We start from the raw sequence: 20,297 nt of genomic DNA, 5'->3' as shown, positions 1-20,297 counted from the left end.
AGCCAAACACTTTAAAGCCTCAGTGTTCATTTTCCATTACGTGTGTCTGTACGCGTCCTTCCCTGAAATTACAAACCACAATGCATGACAGTTCAAATGTGGAGCTACAAGCTGAGTCACAGGGTTCAGACACAATAAAAGGCTTTAGTTTAAGTGCACTGCGAAGGCTCATGAATCCAAGTTAAGTTCCTTCAGGGTACTGGGTTAAATCCTTCATCTTATTCAGGTGAAGAAAATCAATTAAAACCGAATCGCCGCGGGTCCCTGGTTCAACTCCCGGGCCGGCGGCACCATTTTCTGTGTGTCAGTCCCCATCTCTCTCCTCCTGTCTCTCCTTCACTATCTCTACCCATTAACAAGATCCTACCAAAGAAAAATGCACATGGAAAATGAACAGCTGCAGTGATTAGTCAATTTAGAAATATTAATTTTCCGGCTCTGATGTGAGAACGTGCTTTTTTTATTGGTTTGAAATTATAATCAATTCAATTTTGGATAAAACAAGACATGAAGAAGTAATTTGGTGCAGATGGATATTTTTCACAGTTTTCTGATGTTTTTTGAAGAAAGGATTAGAAAGGATGATTGAACGATAATTAAAACTCTCAGCTTCAGCCTTGTTCCATTCACGATCATAGGCATCAAAGAAAAAACACAAAATAATAAATTACTTTAAACGATTAATCAGTTGTTGAAATGTAAGTATGTTTTAAACAGCAAATCAATAAATGGTCTAAATATGCGAAAATGCTTAATAATTATTTTGATCAGCTCAAAGTAAGAGAAGATCAGATTAGAAACGACATTGAAGGACAGTAAATTCAACTTTATGCAAATGTTTGGCATCGCATTGGCACAAAAACCAAGAAATCTCCATCCCTATAGTAACACAGACACACACACACACACACACTCACACAGACACACACACACAGTGTATAAGACCCAGTGGACTGCATGTCTGAGGAGCTCTGACTCAAAGCAGCCGAGCAGCTACCAGGTTCACCACATCAGACAAACAACTCGTCGTTTCATCTGGGAAACAGATGGATGCTCGACTTCCAGAGAGGAGGGAGAGACGAGCAGGAGGCTGGGAGGGGGAAGGGGGGGAGGAGAAAGTAAAAATAGCGTGTGATAGGACGGAGGAAACAAACATTACAGGGAGGAGAGAAGAAGAAGAGGAGGAGGAGGAGGTGTGAACTTGAGCGCAGAGGGGTTAGAGAGAAACACTGCTGGTTTGTGCAGCATTGATTTTAAAGATGGATGTTTAGTCCCTGAATGGTTTGTGCTCTTTTTTTACATTCCACACCAACCACTGCTTTAATGCGTGAGGGTCATAGAGATGCAGCAGCGAGGTTCGACTCCGACCCTGACATTCATCACTTCAGCATGATTACATGTTGGCACTTGAGGAATTTAATCTTCCCTGTGGCTTCACCCGCAGTCGCTCTGGATAATAGCTCTGGCCTCATACGCAGAATGTAAATGGCTGCATTACATACAATGATGTATATAAACACCATTCAGCCACGATATTAAAACTGGTAGCTGGTATATATATATAGATACTGTACGTGTGTGTACCGCTCCGCCACAGCAGCCCAGTAACAGGTTTAATGCTGTGGGTTCGTAATGCAACCATTTACATTGCAAACTAAAAAAGCAGATTCAGTCTACATACATTCTTTTTTACTTTTGAGCACTGAAGGATAATCAATTAACCTTTGAGTCCAAGTATCAACTGGTTTAAATAAATTCCCTAAAGACAGACTTGAGATTTTCATGTTCAAGAGAAAAGTGTTTTACGAGACCACAGTGATCTTGACCTTTGGCAATAAAAATGCAATTAGTTAAACCAGGAGTCTAAATGTATGTTTGGATTCTCTTGGTACGTTCATAAGACAACGATTCATTTGACTTTTGACCGTCAACAGCAAAATCTAATCAGTGAGTTTAACTGTTCCTTTGTACCAAATTTGAAGACATTTCCTTAAGGCCTTCATGAGCTGTTCATTCACAACACACAAACAAACAGGTTTTGTAAAGGTCACTGTGACCCTAGACCTTTATCCTTTGACCTTTAACCTTAAAATTCTAATCAGTGTATCTGTGAGTCCAAGTGAACATTTGTATTAAATCTGAGCAGATTGTCTGAAGTAGTCCCTGAGATATTGCGTTCACAAGGCAAACAATTTGTTTGTGAGGTCAGAAAGACCTTCACCCATGAGCCTAATTTAACGTTTGCACCAAAATCGAAAGAAATTCCCGAATTCTCAAGGTGTTCTTGAGATATTGTGTTCAAAAGAACGAGAGGGACGTATAAACATCCTGCCAACCAGCTGTACAGTGCAGAGACATGAAAACATTCACCAAAGGACATTTCCACATTGCCATGAATAAAAAAAACAACAGTATAGCTGACATCTGCATTTGTTTGCAACAAACATCCTTGGATTATGTTTTTATCTTAACCAACACACCATCTTTAATAAACAACTGTGGCCGCTAACGTGATACATGTCCGGACCGGAGGCAGCAGCGATCATGCTAATCACAGCCACACTGCTCACGCACAGTTTTCACGTTATCTCCATCACCTGACATCAGGGCTTCAAAGTAAAACGTTAGCATGAAAGAAATGAAAGTCATTTTGTTTTCTCTTGAGCAAAAACAGCACGGACTCACTCGTTCTGGTTTATGTATTCGTAACATTTGCATGTCTGGAAATTCTGCTCTTTCCTCAAATGATCGTAGACGTTGGTTAAATATCAGACGAGCTTCATTAATGCAAAACCCTCCATTAGAGATGAGTGCAGTGATTAGTGTTGAGTCTTCAGGATTTAATCTGCGTTATTAATGTGGCTCAGGATCATGAAAATAGACTCTTCTGATCTTCTGGAGAATTCTAAACATATGAATGTGACAGATTTTTCCTCTTCTCCTCCATCAGCTGTCACAGAACGACTCTTGAGTTTAAAGTTTATATTCATCCCTGTAGTTTCAGGGTAAAACTGTCGACTGCCTTCATAACCTGCAGAGCTCAGTTGGTTTCCCTTGTTAAGATAATGACTGTGTTCTCCTGCAGGTCTGTGGTCTCCTGTTCGACAGGTCGATGAGTCGCTCGATACTGTTTCCCAAACAAATCCTCATCCTCCACAGTCGCCGGTGTTTCATAATGAGAGAAGCACGACTTCAGAAGCCTTCAGAGAGAAATCCATTACTTTTGGGCTCAGGAGCAAAGACAAAACTCCAGCTCTCACTTGCCAGCTCTAACTTATTTATACAAGTTTAGAAGTTTTCTGAATATCAAATGTTGGCTCCAGACTTATTGACGTCGACTTGTCAAAGAAGCTGTGGTTGAGTTCTGTTGAAACCATAAAAGTTGCAGCTTGAACATCAGCTCAGCACTGAACACAACACATCATCTAAAATCAGTGTCTCTGACTTGATCTGTTTATACTTTGTCTATAACGCTGGAGGCTTTGGGTGTGAACAGATCAGAATTAGCATACGTCAATGTGTTGGTCTAATAATGAGGTTAAGATAAATTCATGAGCTGCAAATAATTTTTATATTTATTTATAGTTAATATGGTCTCATGATGTTGTGGCAGGTTTAGTTTAATAGATTTTCTTTTTCCTACAACCAATTGATTGATTTTTGGATAGACTAAAGTTCACTTTCAATAAATATAAATAAATTATAACTTATTCTTGAAATGAGCGTAAATTTGTGTTGATTTATCTGATAACATTCCCTGAAAACCCGTAAATAACAACTCTCAGATTCACCTTTAGCTTCAGCGTATCCTAAAGTTCGGCTAGTGTCGATGATCATGAATCCAAAACACTTGATGACGCTGAGGTGAACAACTGAGGTTCTGTTCCCAACATCTGCTGGTGGCTGCTAACACCAGCTAACATCTACTGGTAGGAATCATTTTTAATGCATTTGATGAAAAGGGTATCAGAGGTGACCCACGGTGGTGCAGAGGAGCTGGTTTCAGTATCAAACCAGTGGCCTGGTCTACGAAGGGAGGATGAAGGAGAGATGAGACAGGACAGAGCCTCTTCCCTTCTCATCTTCCTCCCCTTAGATCCTCTCTTTCTCTTCTCCTCTATATCTGTCCATCTCTGCCTCGTGTCACTGCATCAGACATCATGAAAGATTCACAGCTCTGCTTTTAACAGATCTCACAGCCGACCCTCTCCTCACCGAGACACAGGAGCCCGGCACTCACACGTCTGAGCCTCACGCCGGGAAACAACAAGGCAGAGAGGAGAGCAGGAATCAGGAGGAGGAGGAGAGGGAGGAGGAGAGGGAGGAGGAGGAGAGGGAGGCAGGAATCAGGAGGAGGAGAGGGAGGCAGGAATCAGGAGGAGGAGGGTTGAAGTTAGAGAGGACTGTGGGGAGACTGTGTGTGTGTGTGTATATATATATATATATGCAGTGTATGTGTGTGTGTGTGTGTGTGCGTGTGTGCGTGTGTGTGTATATATATATATATATATAAATATATATAATGTATGTGTGGGTCGACTGGGTGTTGAACGTTCCACTTGGTGGCATTTGAGCGCCTGAGTGAGCATGTGATGTGTGACAGATGACGGACAGTGTCAGCACACACACACACACACACACACACACACACACACACACACAGTCTGCATATATGAATCAGTCTCCCTAAAACAGAGAAATATCGATGATCACCTAAAACCTGCTTTCAGACCATTTATTAAAATGAATTTGTGTGTGTGCTAACGTACACATGACCTGATCTAATAATAGCTCGTCTCCTACACATGTAAACCGTTGTAAACACAACAGCTGGGAGCGGAAAGGTAAACACTTGACTCAGCAACACTTGTAATTCATTATCCATGTTGTGTTCAGCGGCAGCCGAGGATCATCGGAGCCTGACGAAGATTCGCTGTGACTGAAAAGATCAGCGAGTGTCAAAATCATCGCTTCATCTCGGGTTCAGCTCGTCCAGATTAAAAACGCAGAGTTTTCAAACGGAAACAGGAGCAGCAGCGTCTCTAAACTTCTCTTCTTAAGCGTCTCTAAACCTCCAGAGAAGCCTTGTGTGGACGCCAGGTGTATTTCAATGGAAACACACAGTAATATGGAAGTGGTATCGGTCTCAGTTGCTGTGTAACTAGAGAGATTGTGTAAATGTAAATAAGTGGAGGCCTCCTCGTTGACTCAGCCTTGATCAGGTCTTATTGTGTCCTCGTCTGCAGCTGATCGGACCTAAAACACAGCGCGTCAGGGAATCGCTGTGTCCCCTCTGTGTGTTTCCCCGAACCAGAAAACACTCAATACGTCGGCTACACAACACAAACACACACAGGCAGCAGAACTCAATACCTTCCGATCCAGAGGAAGTGTGCAGGATCCACAGTGTGTGTTTCTGTGGGTCATGCGATCACATGGGTGTGTGCTGCTCCGCACACACAATGCACATGTGAATGGAACTAAGTGTCTTCCCTGGTGAAGGTGTTGGCTTTCACTGACTTTTAAACACACACACAGACAGACTCACAATCCCACACAAACACACACAGACACACAATGTAAAGGACAGGCTAATCTTTAACTATTAACCAGGTAAAGGGTGTGTGTCTGTGTGTGTCTGTGTGTGTGTGTGTGTGTGTTGAAAGCGCTCGCAGGCACAGAGACAGACAGGCAGACAGGAGGAAAGACGACTTCCATTCACCTGGTGTTAAACCTAAATCAGACAAAGGGTGTGAGCCGGGACGGAGAAGAAAAGAAGCTTTTGTCGACGTCTCTGTAGGAGTTTACAGCCTCTGCTTGTTCTATTACACACAGTTTACTTTGGAATGGTGATATTAATCATATCCGCTTTCAAATACAGGTTTCTAATCCCCTGTTTAGACCTGAAAACAACATTTAATATCCAGATTGTATTTCAGTGTGGATCCCATTTGAGCTTCAGACGTTAGCATCACAAGGTTTTCTTCCCCGTGCAGATTGACGAAACACAAATTATGTAACACACCTCATTTTATTGAGGATTATTTTACTTGTGCTGCCAATATGTCGAGTTTGCATTTCTGTTTTGCGGTTTGGCTTCGGATCAGTTCAACTATAACAAAAAGCTACACATCTACAGGTGAAGGACTTTTATGACACAACTAATTATATCTCAGTTATATGTTGCTACACTAGGAAACTTTTCCAGTTACTGTGGCCCCGCCCACATGTGGACAGGAGTGACATCACAAACCCTGACTATTGGCATTTGTTTACTGCAGTAATAAGGCAGAAATATTCAGCCAAAATGTTTATTTTAACATATTAAAGAAGCCAGAGGGACATGGTAACACGTATAAAAACGTTATAACTTTTTAATATTCACAGAGGGTACTTTAAAAATTACTGTCACAGTGATTCACAGCAGTTTGAATGAGGTGTGGGATGAAATAACACTGTTTGACTATAGAATGAAATGTGTCTTCAGAAGAAATTGAAAACTAAACACAATAAACTCTGTGCTGAGACAATTATCAAATTTGGTTTTGTACCTAACTAAGGGAACACAAAGATATACTCTCTCCTGTTCACTGGGGCACATGTAGACCAGTGAATGGAGTACAGTAAATAGCCCCTTGGACTTTTCTCCTGCTCTGCAGATATTAGGAACCATGCGCTGCTCAGGACTGGGAACAGCTGGGTCTTGTCACAAATCGTTAGGAAAGTGTTTATTCCTGTGTGTGTGAGTGTGCGTGCACAGGAAGGCCACAGGGCGGAAACATCTGTGTTCACTGCACTTCGTTGGGATCAGAGATGCGTTGTGAAAGCAAGACGCCGAAAGCACTTTTGCATTTTTCTAAAGAGGATATTTTCGCTGGTTTTACAGCGTCCCTGAAGTAAAGTAAGGGGAAATGTGCTTTTACTTTTATTTTATTAATTTATAACTTTAATAAAAACCTTGATAATACAGTGGGAGCCCCGTTGAGATTCCATATATTATTTACAAGTCCATTGTCTCAGCAGTGACACAACACGCAGGCTAAAATATGGTTCAGCAAAATCGTCTGAACTGTTAATGTTCCTCTTAATGGCCATAAAGGTTCAAGAAAGACATTTGAATAAATAAATGAACATTAGAGCTCAACAAATGTATCTGTTGGCAAATGAATATTGGCCGACGAGAACCTTTCACAAACTTCCAGACGTGCACTTAGGTCCTTTTCCTGAAATGAAATCTTGAGGGGCTGAATCTGAAAAGTAATGTCTGAGTCGTGGGTATCATTGCCAACTTTTTCTAAATGTTGACTGATAGATAAATGATCGGAGAGGCATCAGCTCCTGTAAATCCATATCGCTCAGATGAAAATGCACCTCAGCTTCCATGAGCTGGTTCCAAACTCTGAATCACGATTTCCTGGCTCGGCTGCACCAACATTTTGTTTACGTGAGAAATCTCAGCCCGGTCCCGAGTGACCCTGAGACACGAGAGCAGCACCCCGGGTATCTGAGAGGATCGTTCTCCCTCCTCTATCTCTGTGAACCTCCCAGATAACTGGAGAATATCAAGGTCCGAGAGAGTGGAGCATTGTGTTTTTCATCTGTCAATAAAAGATGAGTTTTTAATGGAGCGTTGTGTCGGTAACGCTCGTCCATGAAGCGCCGACACGGACCTGGAGTGACTCACTCTCTCTGTCAACCTGCTTCAGTTTCTCCGTCTAGTTTGATTCTCTCTCTCTCTCTCCACCTTTTCTGTGCGTCACTCTGGTCTGTTTGTTGGTCTCAATCTCAGAAAACACACATACACACACACACACACACCCACACACACACACACATCCACCCACACAAACACACATCCAATATTAATACCTCCCCCCGCCCATACCAGACTCTTTTTTAACTGACAGAACACGGAGTGACCTTCAGATCACACACAATCCAAACACACTCAATCTCCTCCTCGCTCTCATCTCCTCCTCTGTCCATCTTCCAGGAGGAGACGCAGGAGGAGACGCAGGAGGAGACAGAGAGCGACAGATTATCACCTTTAAAAAGGAGGGGAAAACCACTCGGTTTCAACACTCTGCACTCTCCTCAAGGCCTGGACACTTTAATCAGCTCCTGTGAGGATGAGACGCCGAGGGGTTTGATTTGTGATGTCTGGCGTACTGACTGGATCTGGAGCTGATTGGCGGTTTGATTGGATGGGTAATTGACCGGGTGATTAAATGCGTGATTGCCTCTCCGGCTGTGTGGCTGATGGACTGATGGACATGGTGACTTCAGGATAAAACAATGAAATATAATAGATTCCTGATCTGTTTTAATGTTCAACTTTGACTTAAAACTTCCTGAGCTATACTTGTTATTTGTGAATGCCCCAAACAGGCCAAGCTACATCTTTACCTGGACCCTGTGTGTTTGTTATTTTGTTTGATTGTAATCAAGATTACGCCACAACTACAGGAAGGATTCCCACTAAACATGGTGGAAGGATGTGTTGTGGGTCAGAGAGGAACTGATTAAATCTTAGTGCAGATCTGGATCAGGGGGTGGAATCAGGAATTGTTGAACTCTCTTTATAACAGTGTGAGATACGATTTGTTTTGGCATTTTCAGTGATTTCCCAGGAATTAATTCATGGTTTAAACTGGCAGCTACATTAAGACGACTGGTGTCTATGATTGTGTGAAATCTGGTGCAGCCTGATTGAATTTAAGGGGCCTGTTGGGCCTTGGTGGAAGGGTTTCACTTTACTGAGCCACTCCAGTAAATTAAAGTTGGGATTGGTGATCCTGGAATATCAAGCAAGAGCAGGTACTGATAGACCCCACCCTGTCCCATCAGCCCACCCGTCAAAGCCACGCCCCCAAAAAAATGAGCGTCCACTTGACCGCCAACTTCTATCCGGACATGAAGAGTATTTCAACAAATATAGAAAAAAAAATTATTCAGAAATAACCTTCCAACCCTTTATTTTTACCCTTTATGACAAAACCCATACACACATCCACAAACATACACACATACACACACACACATGCACACACACACACACACACACACACACACCACACCTGCAATCCTGAGCAGAGCAGACAATAAAAAGTGCCCCTACAACACACAAGTGCACATAAAGTGAATCTGTAGTTTACAATAAAAGCTGTTTTTCCATCTGCAGCTTACAATAAAAGATGTTTTTCCATTTGTAGTTTACAATAAAAGATGTTTACCCATTTGTAGTTTACAATAAAAGATGTTTTTCACTCTGTAGTTTACAATAAAAGATGTTTTTCCATCTGTAGTTTACAATACGAGCTGTCCACAGCAGCCGATATCCATAAACGCTCCTGAATAGAACACAACAGCTCCTCGAGACACATGGCTCACACCCACCTGCAGTCCTGCCCCTCCTGCAGACAACAGACAATGAAAAAGCCCCAGAGAGGGACTTGCAATAGAGAGATGTGCAGCACCAGACCACACCACAGACGTGAATGGAGTGACTGGGATTGGGAGGGGAAATGGAAAAAATGTATAGGAGCGCTCAACAGAGAGGCAGCTGCACAATAAACGACACATTAACCGAGGTATAAAGCCGAGTATGATGAGCAAGCCTGCCTTTAGAAACAAGTTAATGCAGCCGGAGACCTGACTACACAAGCTTTAGAAATATATGTATTTCAAATGAATATCTCAACAGGAACATACATATTAAACTTCAATTTTGTATTCTTTGCATTTTGCTAAGTTTTGATCTTGTATTTTCAAATCTTGCATGTTGTGTGCCTGATACATTGCTGCTGTAACACAGGAATTTCCCAATCTAGGATCAATAAAGTACATCTATCTATCTATCTATCTATCTATCTATCTATCTATCTATCTATCTATCTATCTATCTATCTATCTATCTATCTATCTATCTATCTATTTATCTATTTATCTATCTATATATTTATCTATCTATCTATCTATATATATATTTATCTATCTATCTATCTATCTATCTATCTATCTATCTATCTATCTATCTATCTATCTATCTATCTATCTATCTATCTATCTATCTATCTATCTATCTATTTATCTATCTATATATTTATCTATCTATCTATCTATCTATCTATATATATATTTATCTATCTATCTATCTATCTATCTATCTATCTATCTATCTATCTATCTATCTATCTATCTATCTATCTATTTATCTATTTATATATTTATCTATCTATCTATCTATCTATCTATCTATCTATCTATCTATCTATCTATCTATCTATCTATCTATCTATCTATCTATCTATCTATCTATTTATCTATGTATCTATTTCTCTATAAATGATGTACTCGTGCTAAAAGAATAGGAACCCTATAATAAAGATATTACCCCCAAATAAGATAATCTAAAAAAAAAACATTATCAAGATCTTTCATATTATATTTTCTAAACTAATGACTAGTAAGTATAACAACAGACTTAATTGTTCTTTATAAGTGTTTTCTCTATATTCCTCTTTTCGCTTCCCGTGAACTCACCGGAGATCTCGTTCTGAGGCGCGTCCGCCAGCGTGAAGCCTTTCCCGGTGTAGAACTGCCGCAGGTCCCCGCAGCTCCGGTCCTTCCCGAGCACCGGGCCCGGGGCTACACACAGACCGGCCAGCAGGCAGAGGAGCACCGGGATCCGCATCTTCCTCTCAGGTGTATCCCCCCTCCTCTCCAGACCCCCAAAACCCGGGGAGACGCAACACAAATCCCGCAGGAGGCTCCCGGTGGTTCCGCTGCTCTTCTGGATGTTTTGGGGGAGTTTTCAGTCCGTCAGTAGATGCATGTTGTCCCCGGTGCAAACCCGCACACAGCCCCGGTGAACTCACACACACGCACCGGGAGAGGGAGCGTGGTTCTGCGGGAGAAGAGCTACGACGCGCGGCTGGAGGTGTCAGGTACAACCCGCTGCTCCTCCTCCTCCCTTCTCCTCCTTCTCCTCCTCCTCCTCTGGAGCTGCAGAGATGCCTCAGACAAAAGAGAGAGAAGTGTGTGTGCACGTTTTAGTGTGTGTGTGTGTGTGTGTGTGTGTGTCTGTGCGTGCAGGTGTCGCTCAATTAAAGCCGGTGCAGACTATCACCACCGGTTTATAATAATAATGAAAAAGAGTCAATTATTTATAATGAAACAAAAAAATCCTTAATTTTATCAGAAGAAGATAATTTGTCCGGTGGATTTTCCACCTCAGGCGTTAGGACAATGAAATGAGCAGATGCTCTTTCTCTCTCTCTCTCTTTCAGCCCCTCTCCAGTGTGTGTGTGTTTGTGTGTGTGTGTGTGTGTGTGTGTATTCTGCTGCAAAAAGCCAGGGTTAACCAGCGACACCTGCAGGCCACAATAATATACACTGGGGGGTTCATAATCCAGGGATTCCCCATCAAAAATGTTCAGTATTTATTGTCCTTGATTTAAATGTAACGTACAGATTGAGCGAGTGCATTGGTTTTATTAAACTTAAATCCATTTTAATACAAAAATATGACAGAATTGTCATTTGCATAAAATCTAATTGGGTCCTTGTCTTCATCATTTCTAAAAACTGCATTGTGTGTTTTCTTTGCAGGATAAAGTTTCAGTCTCCAGCCAGGAAATAAAAACCTGTCTGAGGTTGTCGATCATAGACATATCTTTATTTTCTTAATTAAAATTGCTTGTATTTGTGTTTTCTATTTTATTTATAGTTCAAGTTCAAGTTATTATCATCAGCAGGTCCCGAACAATCCATTTCAGTTGGGCTCTAATTTCCTTCCTGGAAACCTCCAGTCTGACTCCACAGACACGCCCTCCCCCCCCGACTCCGAGCAGGACCCAAGGTCAGGTTATAGATAAAGGTCAAACCGTCAGGACACTGTATTGTCTGTGCTCGGGGACTTTTCATACGCTCCAGACAGAGAGGCACCAACTTCATCTCTCACTGACTTTCACTCTTTTGCATATTTCACCAGTGGTCAGACATGAGGACACAATGTGATGTAGGTGGGCAACATCTTCAGACTTGGGGGGCGATTTATGCTCATGCTTCTCTGTTAGCGTTTGTTAATTGTTTAACCTTCTGATCTCATTGATGCATCAAGTCGACATTAAAACCTTCTGCATAAGACATCAGCTGCTGCCTGAGTTCTCCTTTCACCAGCTTCCTGAAAACCTCCAGAGCAACACGGATAGTTGGTCTGTTTGAGTCGCAGAGAAAAAAAAGTTTTCCTTCGTTTACTAAACTCTTGAGGTCAAAACCGATGTGTCATCCTATGAACTTTCTGAACTGCAGATATTTGGGAGGTCGTGCTTTCTGTAAAAGTCGTTATAATTAATAGCATCGGTAGCGTTGGCTCTGAACGTGCCAGTGAGTCTCGTCAGTGCAGCAGCGAGCCAACACCAATACCACCACCCAGAAACACAAGCAACTCGTCCAAATTGAACATTCATCATTCATTTTATTATTTGTTACATTAATACCTTTGCTTTTCTTGCTGTGACTCGTCCAAACTTCAGGTAAAAAATAGCTGTGATGCACTTGAATTGATTTTAATCGATTTGTGATGTCAGGAATTATCACCTGGTTACATTTGAATCAGTGGGTCATCGAACTCTGGAGTAAATTCCACATCAGCATTCCTGGACATGTTGAATCACAGGCCCCATCGGAGAACTGTTTTAATCAATAACCTACATTTTTGATGTCAAACTTGACTTTTAAGTTAAGTAATTGAATAACTTGAGTATTTATCACTTTGTCTTTCAGGCCTCAAACGATTTGTTTTGGTCTGAACCTCCAGGTCGTCTCCAGGTCGTCTCCAGGTCGTCTCCAGGTCGTCTCCAGGTCGTCTCCAGGTCGTCTCCAGGTCGTCTCCAGGACACGTCCCAGACATAGACTGTGTCCATAAAGATCACACACCACTTTAATCAGAGGAATCAAGCTGAGCTCCACACATTCAAGTGTGCAACATCTGGACAGGTGTGAATCCAGCCAATGCTTTTCTCTTTTTTTGCCTTGGCAGCCGGAGGTGATAAAAGTGATTGGCACATACCAGTTACTTTAGCCACCGGGAGAAATACGTTTAATACTTGTTAGTAGAAACAGATCCAGGAGTAATATGTCAAATTTCCACTTTTCTCCCGTCCATCAGAGACACTGAACCCTGCAGAGAGAGAGAGAGACTCATATATTCTTCTTTTGGGACTTGACACAGCCGGCTTTCAAATGAGAAACTTTTCCAAACCTGCTCTCAGCGTTGGCAAACTAAGAATATCAGTATAATCCATCACGCTCCGAAGCAGATGGCCACGTTCCACATCTGCATGGAGTGATATATTAAATGTCAGAGTCAAACACCAACGCTGAAAAGTGGTTAAAGCCGATATGAGAAAGATATTCAGGTCATTAATTCATGCAACAATGAGGACACTGTCTGAGGATGAGCACAGGTGTCGTCTCCGGTTTCCTTCTGGCTCCGGCGCTTGTGCCAGATTTCAAGTAAGTAACGTCCAAAGGCACCAAAACAAATAATCTATTCAGTCTCTGTTCATGACAGGAATGGATCCAGGTAGAAACAACATCACCTTTCAACTGAGTGATTATATAAGAGTGAAGCGCGGCCGCCTGCCAGGTCACACAGACACGTCTGAATCAATCACAGGACTTAACCAGTTCCATGAGATCTGCTCGGCGGCTCCTGAACTCATTTAAACTCAGCCTGTGTTTTCTTTTCTTCCTTTCTCTCCCCATCTGAACCTTCTGCCCTGTTCTCTCTGCCCTTAACTGAGCCTTCACACTCCGGAGAATTAAGTTTCAGTACTTTTAGTCTCGTTTTTAAAAAATCCATCTATTCCCTCTTCACTCTTTCTACACGTGGCTCTGCACATACAAAGCCTCACACCACAGCGCTGTGGAGTTTCTCTCAGTGTTTTCCTGTGATGCATGAAGATGTCAGGGAGGAAAACAAGGAAAGACAAAGCGGCCGAGCCTGCTTCGACCTGCATAAGGCAACCTGCAAGTGTGTGTGTGTGTGTGTGTGTGTGCGTGTGTGTGTGCGTGTGATTCTGAGCTGCAATGACACATTTTTTCAGTTCTACTCGGTCTCCTGTCAAGCCTGTAAGTCATAATGACAGATATTTCCTTCTCAGCACATTTGACACCACTGGCACTCTTGACTCACATGTCAGTCATTCTCGGTCACATCTGCAGTAATAAGACTCCCACTAAATCAAGAAATGATAAATATCAGTGACGGCGGTTTGCACACACACACACACACTTTCTTTATATACACCCATTACATACTGTACACACACACAACTACACACAATAAATCACACAGATGATGGAACTTCAGTATCTTACCTGCCAACTTCGATCAGAACTATCTGTCACAGAAGATAAGATCTGTCAGCCGGAGCCAATAACATCGACATTATGGGATGGGAGCGAAGCCGTGGCTGGCGTCCAGGTCACCGGGAACTGCATCAACATGAAAACAGCGTGAAGGAAAATGATGGAGACAACAGTCACTTACAGAAATGTGACAGAGTGACTGGGGAGTGTTGGGGACATGCATGAGAACAACAATTGGGAATGAATAAAGTCTAAATGTGGAGAATTAAGTCCAAATTTCTACATTAGAATCAAACTTTTAAACATATAATCAAACTGCTAACGTTAGCACAGATGATAAAATGCCTTGTGTAGATGATTGGGTGAAATTGTGCTTCAGGATCAGTTTGAGTAACAAAGGAAATTGAGTGTGTTAGAAGAGATCGTGCCAAAACAAATGCATCTGTTCAGAAGGAGAAACCAAACAAGCTGTAGAACAGATCTAACTTCATTCTAAACATTTCAAATGTCTTCCCAAAACACAAATATATAAATATCTTCCTCTGTTTTAGTTCCGCTTTATTCTCAACACTCGACTTGGCATTTTGACTTTATTCAGGAGTTACAAAAACATATCTCCCGCTGATTTACTTCAACTTTATTCTCTGATTTTATTCTTGTTTTTTTCGACTTTATTCACGAAAAACTAAAACATATCTTACCCTGATTTAGTTTGACTTTATTCTGATGACATTCAGACTTAGTTTCATGTCTTGGAAGCGGCTCTAGCCGGTGAACAAGCTCGGCTTTATCCTGCCGTGCCCACGTTCAGCTTCCCAGAGCCAAGAGCGTAGTGTTACAGTTCACAGGAACTATTTTGTGGTTTGATTCCTTGGGACGGCGTTAAGAGGTGATGTGGGTGTGAAGAAGGTGATTTGGTGATTCAGAGCTGTTCTTTCACACAGAGGCTGATGTTTAATTGCCCGTCAGCGAGACACTTAATCCCTGATTGCTTCAGCGGAGCAGCTCTACCCTGGCATCGCAGACTTCGGATAGAAAGAGGCCGCCAGCCACTGGGAGGTCGATCGGCTTTCAGGGTTAAATGACTCCTAAACACCTCGTCCAAATTTGGAAGAGAGCTGCACCGCCGCCGTTTAGATCCCATCAGCGGTTATTAATATTCAAGGATCTTCTACTCGCTCCGGAGCGTTTGGGGAACAATGGACTGTTCATGTTATCAGCTCCAATGAGAGCCAATGAAAGATTGGAGCACCTGAGGGGGCGAGAGAGGCTCCAGTGTTGGAGAACTCACTCAATCATGGGAGAGAAAAGAGTTCTTCCATCTCAGGTTGCTGTTCCTGAGGCTTCTGCACAACAAGGACGACTGATTTTATGCCTTTCGACATCTAATACATAAATAAATGCTGTATTGGGACCTAGCGCTGCATAAATCCAGCTGTGCCTCCCAGGTAGATACCGTGAAAGCCTGTAGTAGCATTGTAAGGTAGAGCTGGAGAATGTACACAAGCACTAATCTGATATCACAAATGTCTCCAAGGCTACAAACTCTGGCAGGGACGGGAACATTAATGTAATTTAAGTAAAACAAGCTATCATAATTCTTGGATGAGGTTCAAAATAATGAATTGCTGCGATTTTTATTAGTGCTGTCATGGAAACATCAGCTTCTTCGAAAAGGCCGTTCTGCGAAGGCCTCGGTCCTGAACTCATCCTCGTTCCTTCACCTCCCGCCCGTCTACCTCCGTGTTTCCTGAGGTTCAGAGTAACGTGAATTATTTTGTGCTCTTTGGCTGATCAGGTATTTAAGTAATTAAATGAAGCAGCAGATTAGGTCATCACATAGATTATAATACTATTTTTAATATTGCAGGGTGTGTGGACAGGTCCATAAAAATGCCGTCTTTCTCCGTGTCTCTCCTCCTCCCTCTACGTCTTTCTCTCCGTGGCAATTTGCATTCAGTGATGTCTTTATTTCCCATCATCCCCTGGCAGGTCCCTGTGCCAGCCATGGCGGCGTGTGCCAGCTTCCTCACCAGCCAATCCAATTACAGTAAGCTCCCCCAAAAAACGTGCCAGAGGCCAAAGAGCTGCAACTTCATTTACATATAATATACACACATGCTTCTGATGGATCCAGACTCCTGTGAGTTGAAACTTCTTGCAGCTGATCTGATGTGGTGGACGCTCCGATGGGGAAATCTACTGAAAATCAAAACGTTCTAAGTGAGGTCGAGACAGCAAAGGTATAAAAGACACCAAAGAGAATCCTGGGGAATTTGGTAGAAATATGTATTTTGCACAAAACTTGATTAATAGAAAAGATGTCAATCAAGAGTTGCACCAATGTGATACAGAATATTTAAGATTTGTAATTATCTCAGGTAGTGAGATGCTTTAATGACCTTAAAGATATAGAAATACCACAAATATTTCCACCATATTAAGGTCTAGGACTTAATTTAAATGGACTGTTGGGTCTTTGCAGAACTTTGTGCTCCAATGTCATTTAATAAATATTATGATCTGCAAACCCTAATTGGAATTTATTCTGAGAGATCTTGTTTCACACCAGGTTTCAGGATCTTCCACTGAGACTGAAACACAATAAAGAGACGAGTACGAGTTTGACAACACGCATTTATTATTAAAAGGTTATTAAACTGTTGATTATTGACACAACAGAGCAGGACACATGTGTTACAGGAGGTTTATTCACGTTTTAAATCAGATATTTAGTTTTACATTAGCACTGAAGGTTGTTGTGAGAGAAACCAAAGCTGCTCACTGGCTGGTCATTGCATCCTGGTGGCCCTGTACAGTATTACAACCAAAGAAATTAGCAATGCTAAACTAAGTTAGGGTAAATGTAATGGTTTTATTTAATGTAAACATTACAGCAGCACGGCACCAGCAAAACAAGAGGAAGTGAGTTCTGTGCAACTTCAAAATGAAAGTTTCACACACACACACACACATCAAAGTGACTGAGCACAGAACGACGACTTATCGGCTTTATCTTCATCCTCCAGACGGTTTTAATTTGAATTCAACTCAAAAACAGCTGCAACTGCTGATTATTTTATTCCATACAAAGTTTATAAGCATATAAAAGATATGAAAATATATATTTTTTACATTTTAAAAGTCTCTAAATTGCTGTCCTTAGCCCACACTAGTATTACTCCAGGTCGTTGAATAGTGTATATCTATACATTTTATATATATCAACAGTTAAGTTCGCTATCTGTGCACTTTTGCATGTTGTTGCACAGGGTCACCTGCTAAAGATGACGTGGTTGGCTGGATTCCCACATCATCTCATGTGGGTATAACGTTTAAACCATAATTAAATAACAGCATGTTTGTTTGACAGATTACGTTGTTGAAGACTCCCTCTACCTCTCATGGTATCTGGGCTTGTTGCCTGGATACCTCGCAGCCCTGAGCTCTCTATGGTATTTCTAAAGGTGTCTCATCCTCCAGTTACATTCCTTTATAGATAACTGTCTCGGTTTAGTGTCAGCGAGACACTTTCAGGAGAGTTTTGCTCTTTTGTGGCAGAAAATGGCTGTAATTGAACCTGCAGTGTGAAACCCAAGACATATCTGAGCCGGTCATCACACGCAGAACAGTGTGCACATGTAGGTACGACGGCGTATTAGGGCCATGTTGAAGAAAACTCATCTGAGATTTGAAAACAAACTCATAAAAGAAGTTGAATTTTTACATGAATGAATTTGTAATCTTATGAGAATAAAGAAAAACATTTTTTTTTAAATTCCCCCTCTTCTGGATCCAAAATTTGGAACCCAATTGATGTTTCAAAGACCTGATACTTATGACTATGTGTCCAAAATGAAAAAGAACGTTATTTCAGAGATCTATAACAAATAGAACCTAACAAGATAACCCATGTTCCTCATTTAATTGCAGACAAAAGACGTATGTTCTTATATTCCCCCTATAGAATAACAAGTAGCCTGAAATTATGAATTTATTATCATACCCTTACGACTTTTCCTTGTTCTGGTAATATTACAACTTCATTCTTGCAATCTCAGAATGACTTTCTTCTAACACGTCCCTAATACGCTGTCGTAGAAAAGGAAATCCGTCTCCCAGTGACAGAAATGCACATGTTGTCCTTCAGTTGCGAATATATTTAAATAATTATTCCAATTGTCTCCCCAGCTGCAGAGAGGCGTTCGGGGGGGGGGACTTCACAAAGAGCCGGAAGGACTCGATAATCCTAATTAACGTGAATCACATGAGTCACATGTTTGGAACTGGAATCAGCTCGACTCCGATCACTCCCTGGATTCTCTCGTCTGTTGTCTTCCTCGGAGACAAGCTGATAAAAACACGTATTTATCCTTCAAATCGTATTAAATGTCACAGATATATATTATCTCAGTTTGAATTCACACATTGGGAGACCAGTCACCCTTTGAATGACTGCGGCAGCTCAGATTTTAATAATAAATGACGATGAAATGTCAGATTATTATTCACTGTTCAGGCAGATGATTGTTTCTGACTTTTAACTGATGGTGATATTCAGTCTTTTTTCTTCTGCTGGCTGTTTGGTTTATTTTCATTTCCAACAGAGCTTCCTTGAATCTTGTATGTGAAATTGAATTTGAAATGAAAGCTGTTCCCTGTAGTGTTTTTAACATCTCTGCCCACTGTGCATACACAGAAGAAAACAGTCTCTTCCCATTTGTATCAACAACTACTCTGAAAGGTTTCATTCACCGAAAGGTAAATTAAGAGGAGAGAACATTGAGTAAGGTTTTATTTTTAAATTCTAAAAAAGCAAAATAACAATAATTATCATTCAGCCTTTCTGAACAAAAGAGTTTGTGTTTAAACAAAGGGCCGTAAGGGATTCAGTCTGCACAGACTTGCCGACCAACAGTCAGATTATTCTTGCTCCGTGGTCTGAAATATCACATAATTGGTTGTCGCCTATTGAGAAAGAATAAGTACACATGAGTATCAATGACGAGCCTCAGGGAGCTTTCACACCTTCCTTGCTTGGTTCAGACGTCTCAGTTCAGTCTCAACCACAACAACAAGTGTAATAGTTGCTCTGGACCAAAGCCCAGGCCGATGGATCACAATGTAATCACTGGTCGTCTCAGTTTAGACAGTTTGAAATCTGAAAACACTTTTTTTTTTTGTTCTGACTTTTAGACCAATCGGAGGACGTTAAGACAGCATTTAAAAGTAGAAGAAGAAGGAGAAGAAGCTGTTCACCGACTCGCTGCCGTCTTTGCCTCTGACAATATAATGTTTGAACAACCTACACTAGTGAACATAACTAGTACTGCGCCCGATGTTTAATTCGCTCCCTCAACTGCAGATCAACCAGTTCACGAACCAGATTAAATGTAAATAAAATGTAGCAACGACATGAATCTAATCTCAGACCATTTTCCAGACTTTCATGAGTGAAAGAGCCTGAATTGAGTTTTATTAAACTTGATAAATCGTCACCAAAGTGGCTTCACTGTCAATCTGAAGCTGGTTTAACTTCGGATGTGAAGATCAAACCAAACCAAACGTCCCTTTGAGTCCAAGTCAGTCTGCTCTGTTCTATATTAATCTCTATTTACACATCAAGCCATAGTTACCTATAGCAACTTTTCATATAAATATATAATATATATTTGTATTTACATCTTTCTTCAAAAAAAAAAAGTAGCTAGTGCTGTGCAAACTATCTTAATAGAGTTAAATACAAGTACACACATGTAGAGGTCAGTACAGGTAATATAAAAATGCAAACTGTGCAACTGCAACTGTGACAAACCCACAGTCTGTGCCACAAGCTGGACCCCCGATCGGGGGGGTTTAGCCGTGCTTACGAAACTTCCACAACCACCACCAGACAGACAGTCTGTGGTCGTCTGTCTCTT

At 41.4% G+C, this 20,297-nt stretch overlaps 1 protein-coding gene across 1 annotated transcript in view; it reads right to left on the bottom strand.

Moving 5' to 3' along the window:
• Window positions 1-10,693, bottom strand: part of gpc1a (glypican 1a) — a 34,740-nt gene extending 24,047 nt beyond the window's left edge. The window contains exon 1 of the mRNA XM_061077487.1: window positions 10,543-10,693. Coding sequence (XP_060933470.1) covers window positions 10,543-10,693 — 151 coding nt within the window. The remainder of the gene's footprint in view (window positions 1-10,542) is intronic.
• Window positions 10,694-20,297: the final 9,604 nt, after the last annotated feature.

The sequence above is a fragment of the Limanda limanda genome, chromosome 9 (assembly GCF_963576545.1).
Source record: "Limanda limanda chromosome 9, fLimLim1.1, whole genome shotgun sequence".
Taxonomy (NCBI): Eukaryota; Metazoa; Chordata; class Actinopteri; order Pleuronectiformes; family Pleuronectidae; genus Limanda; species Limanda limanda.
Note: the sequence above shows the minus strand (reverse complement) of the source record. Positions and strands in the feature narration are given on the sequence as shown.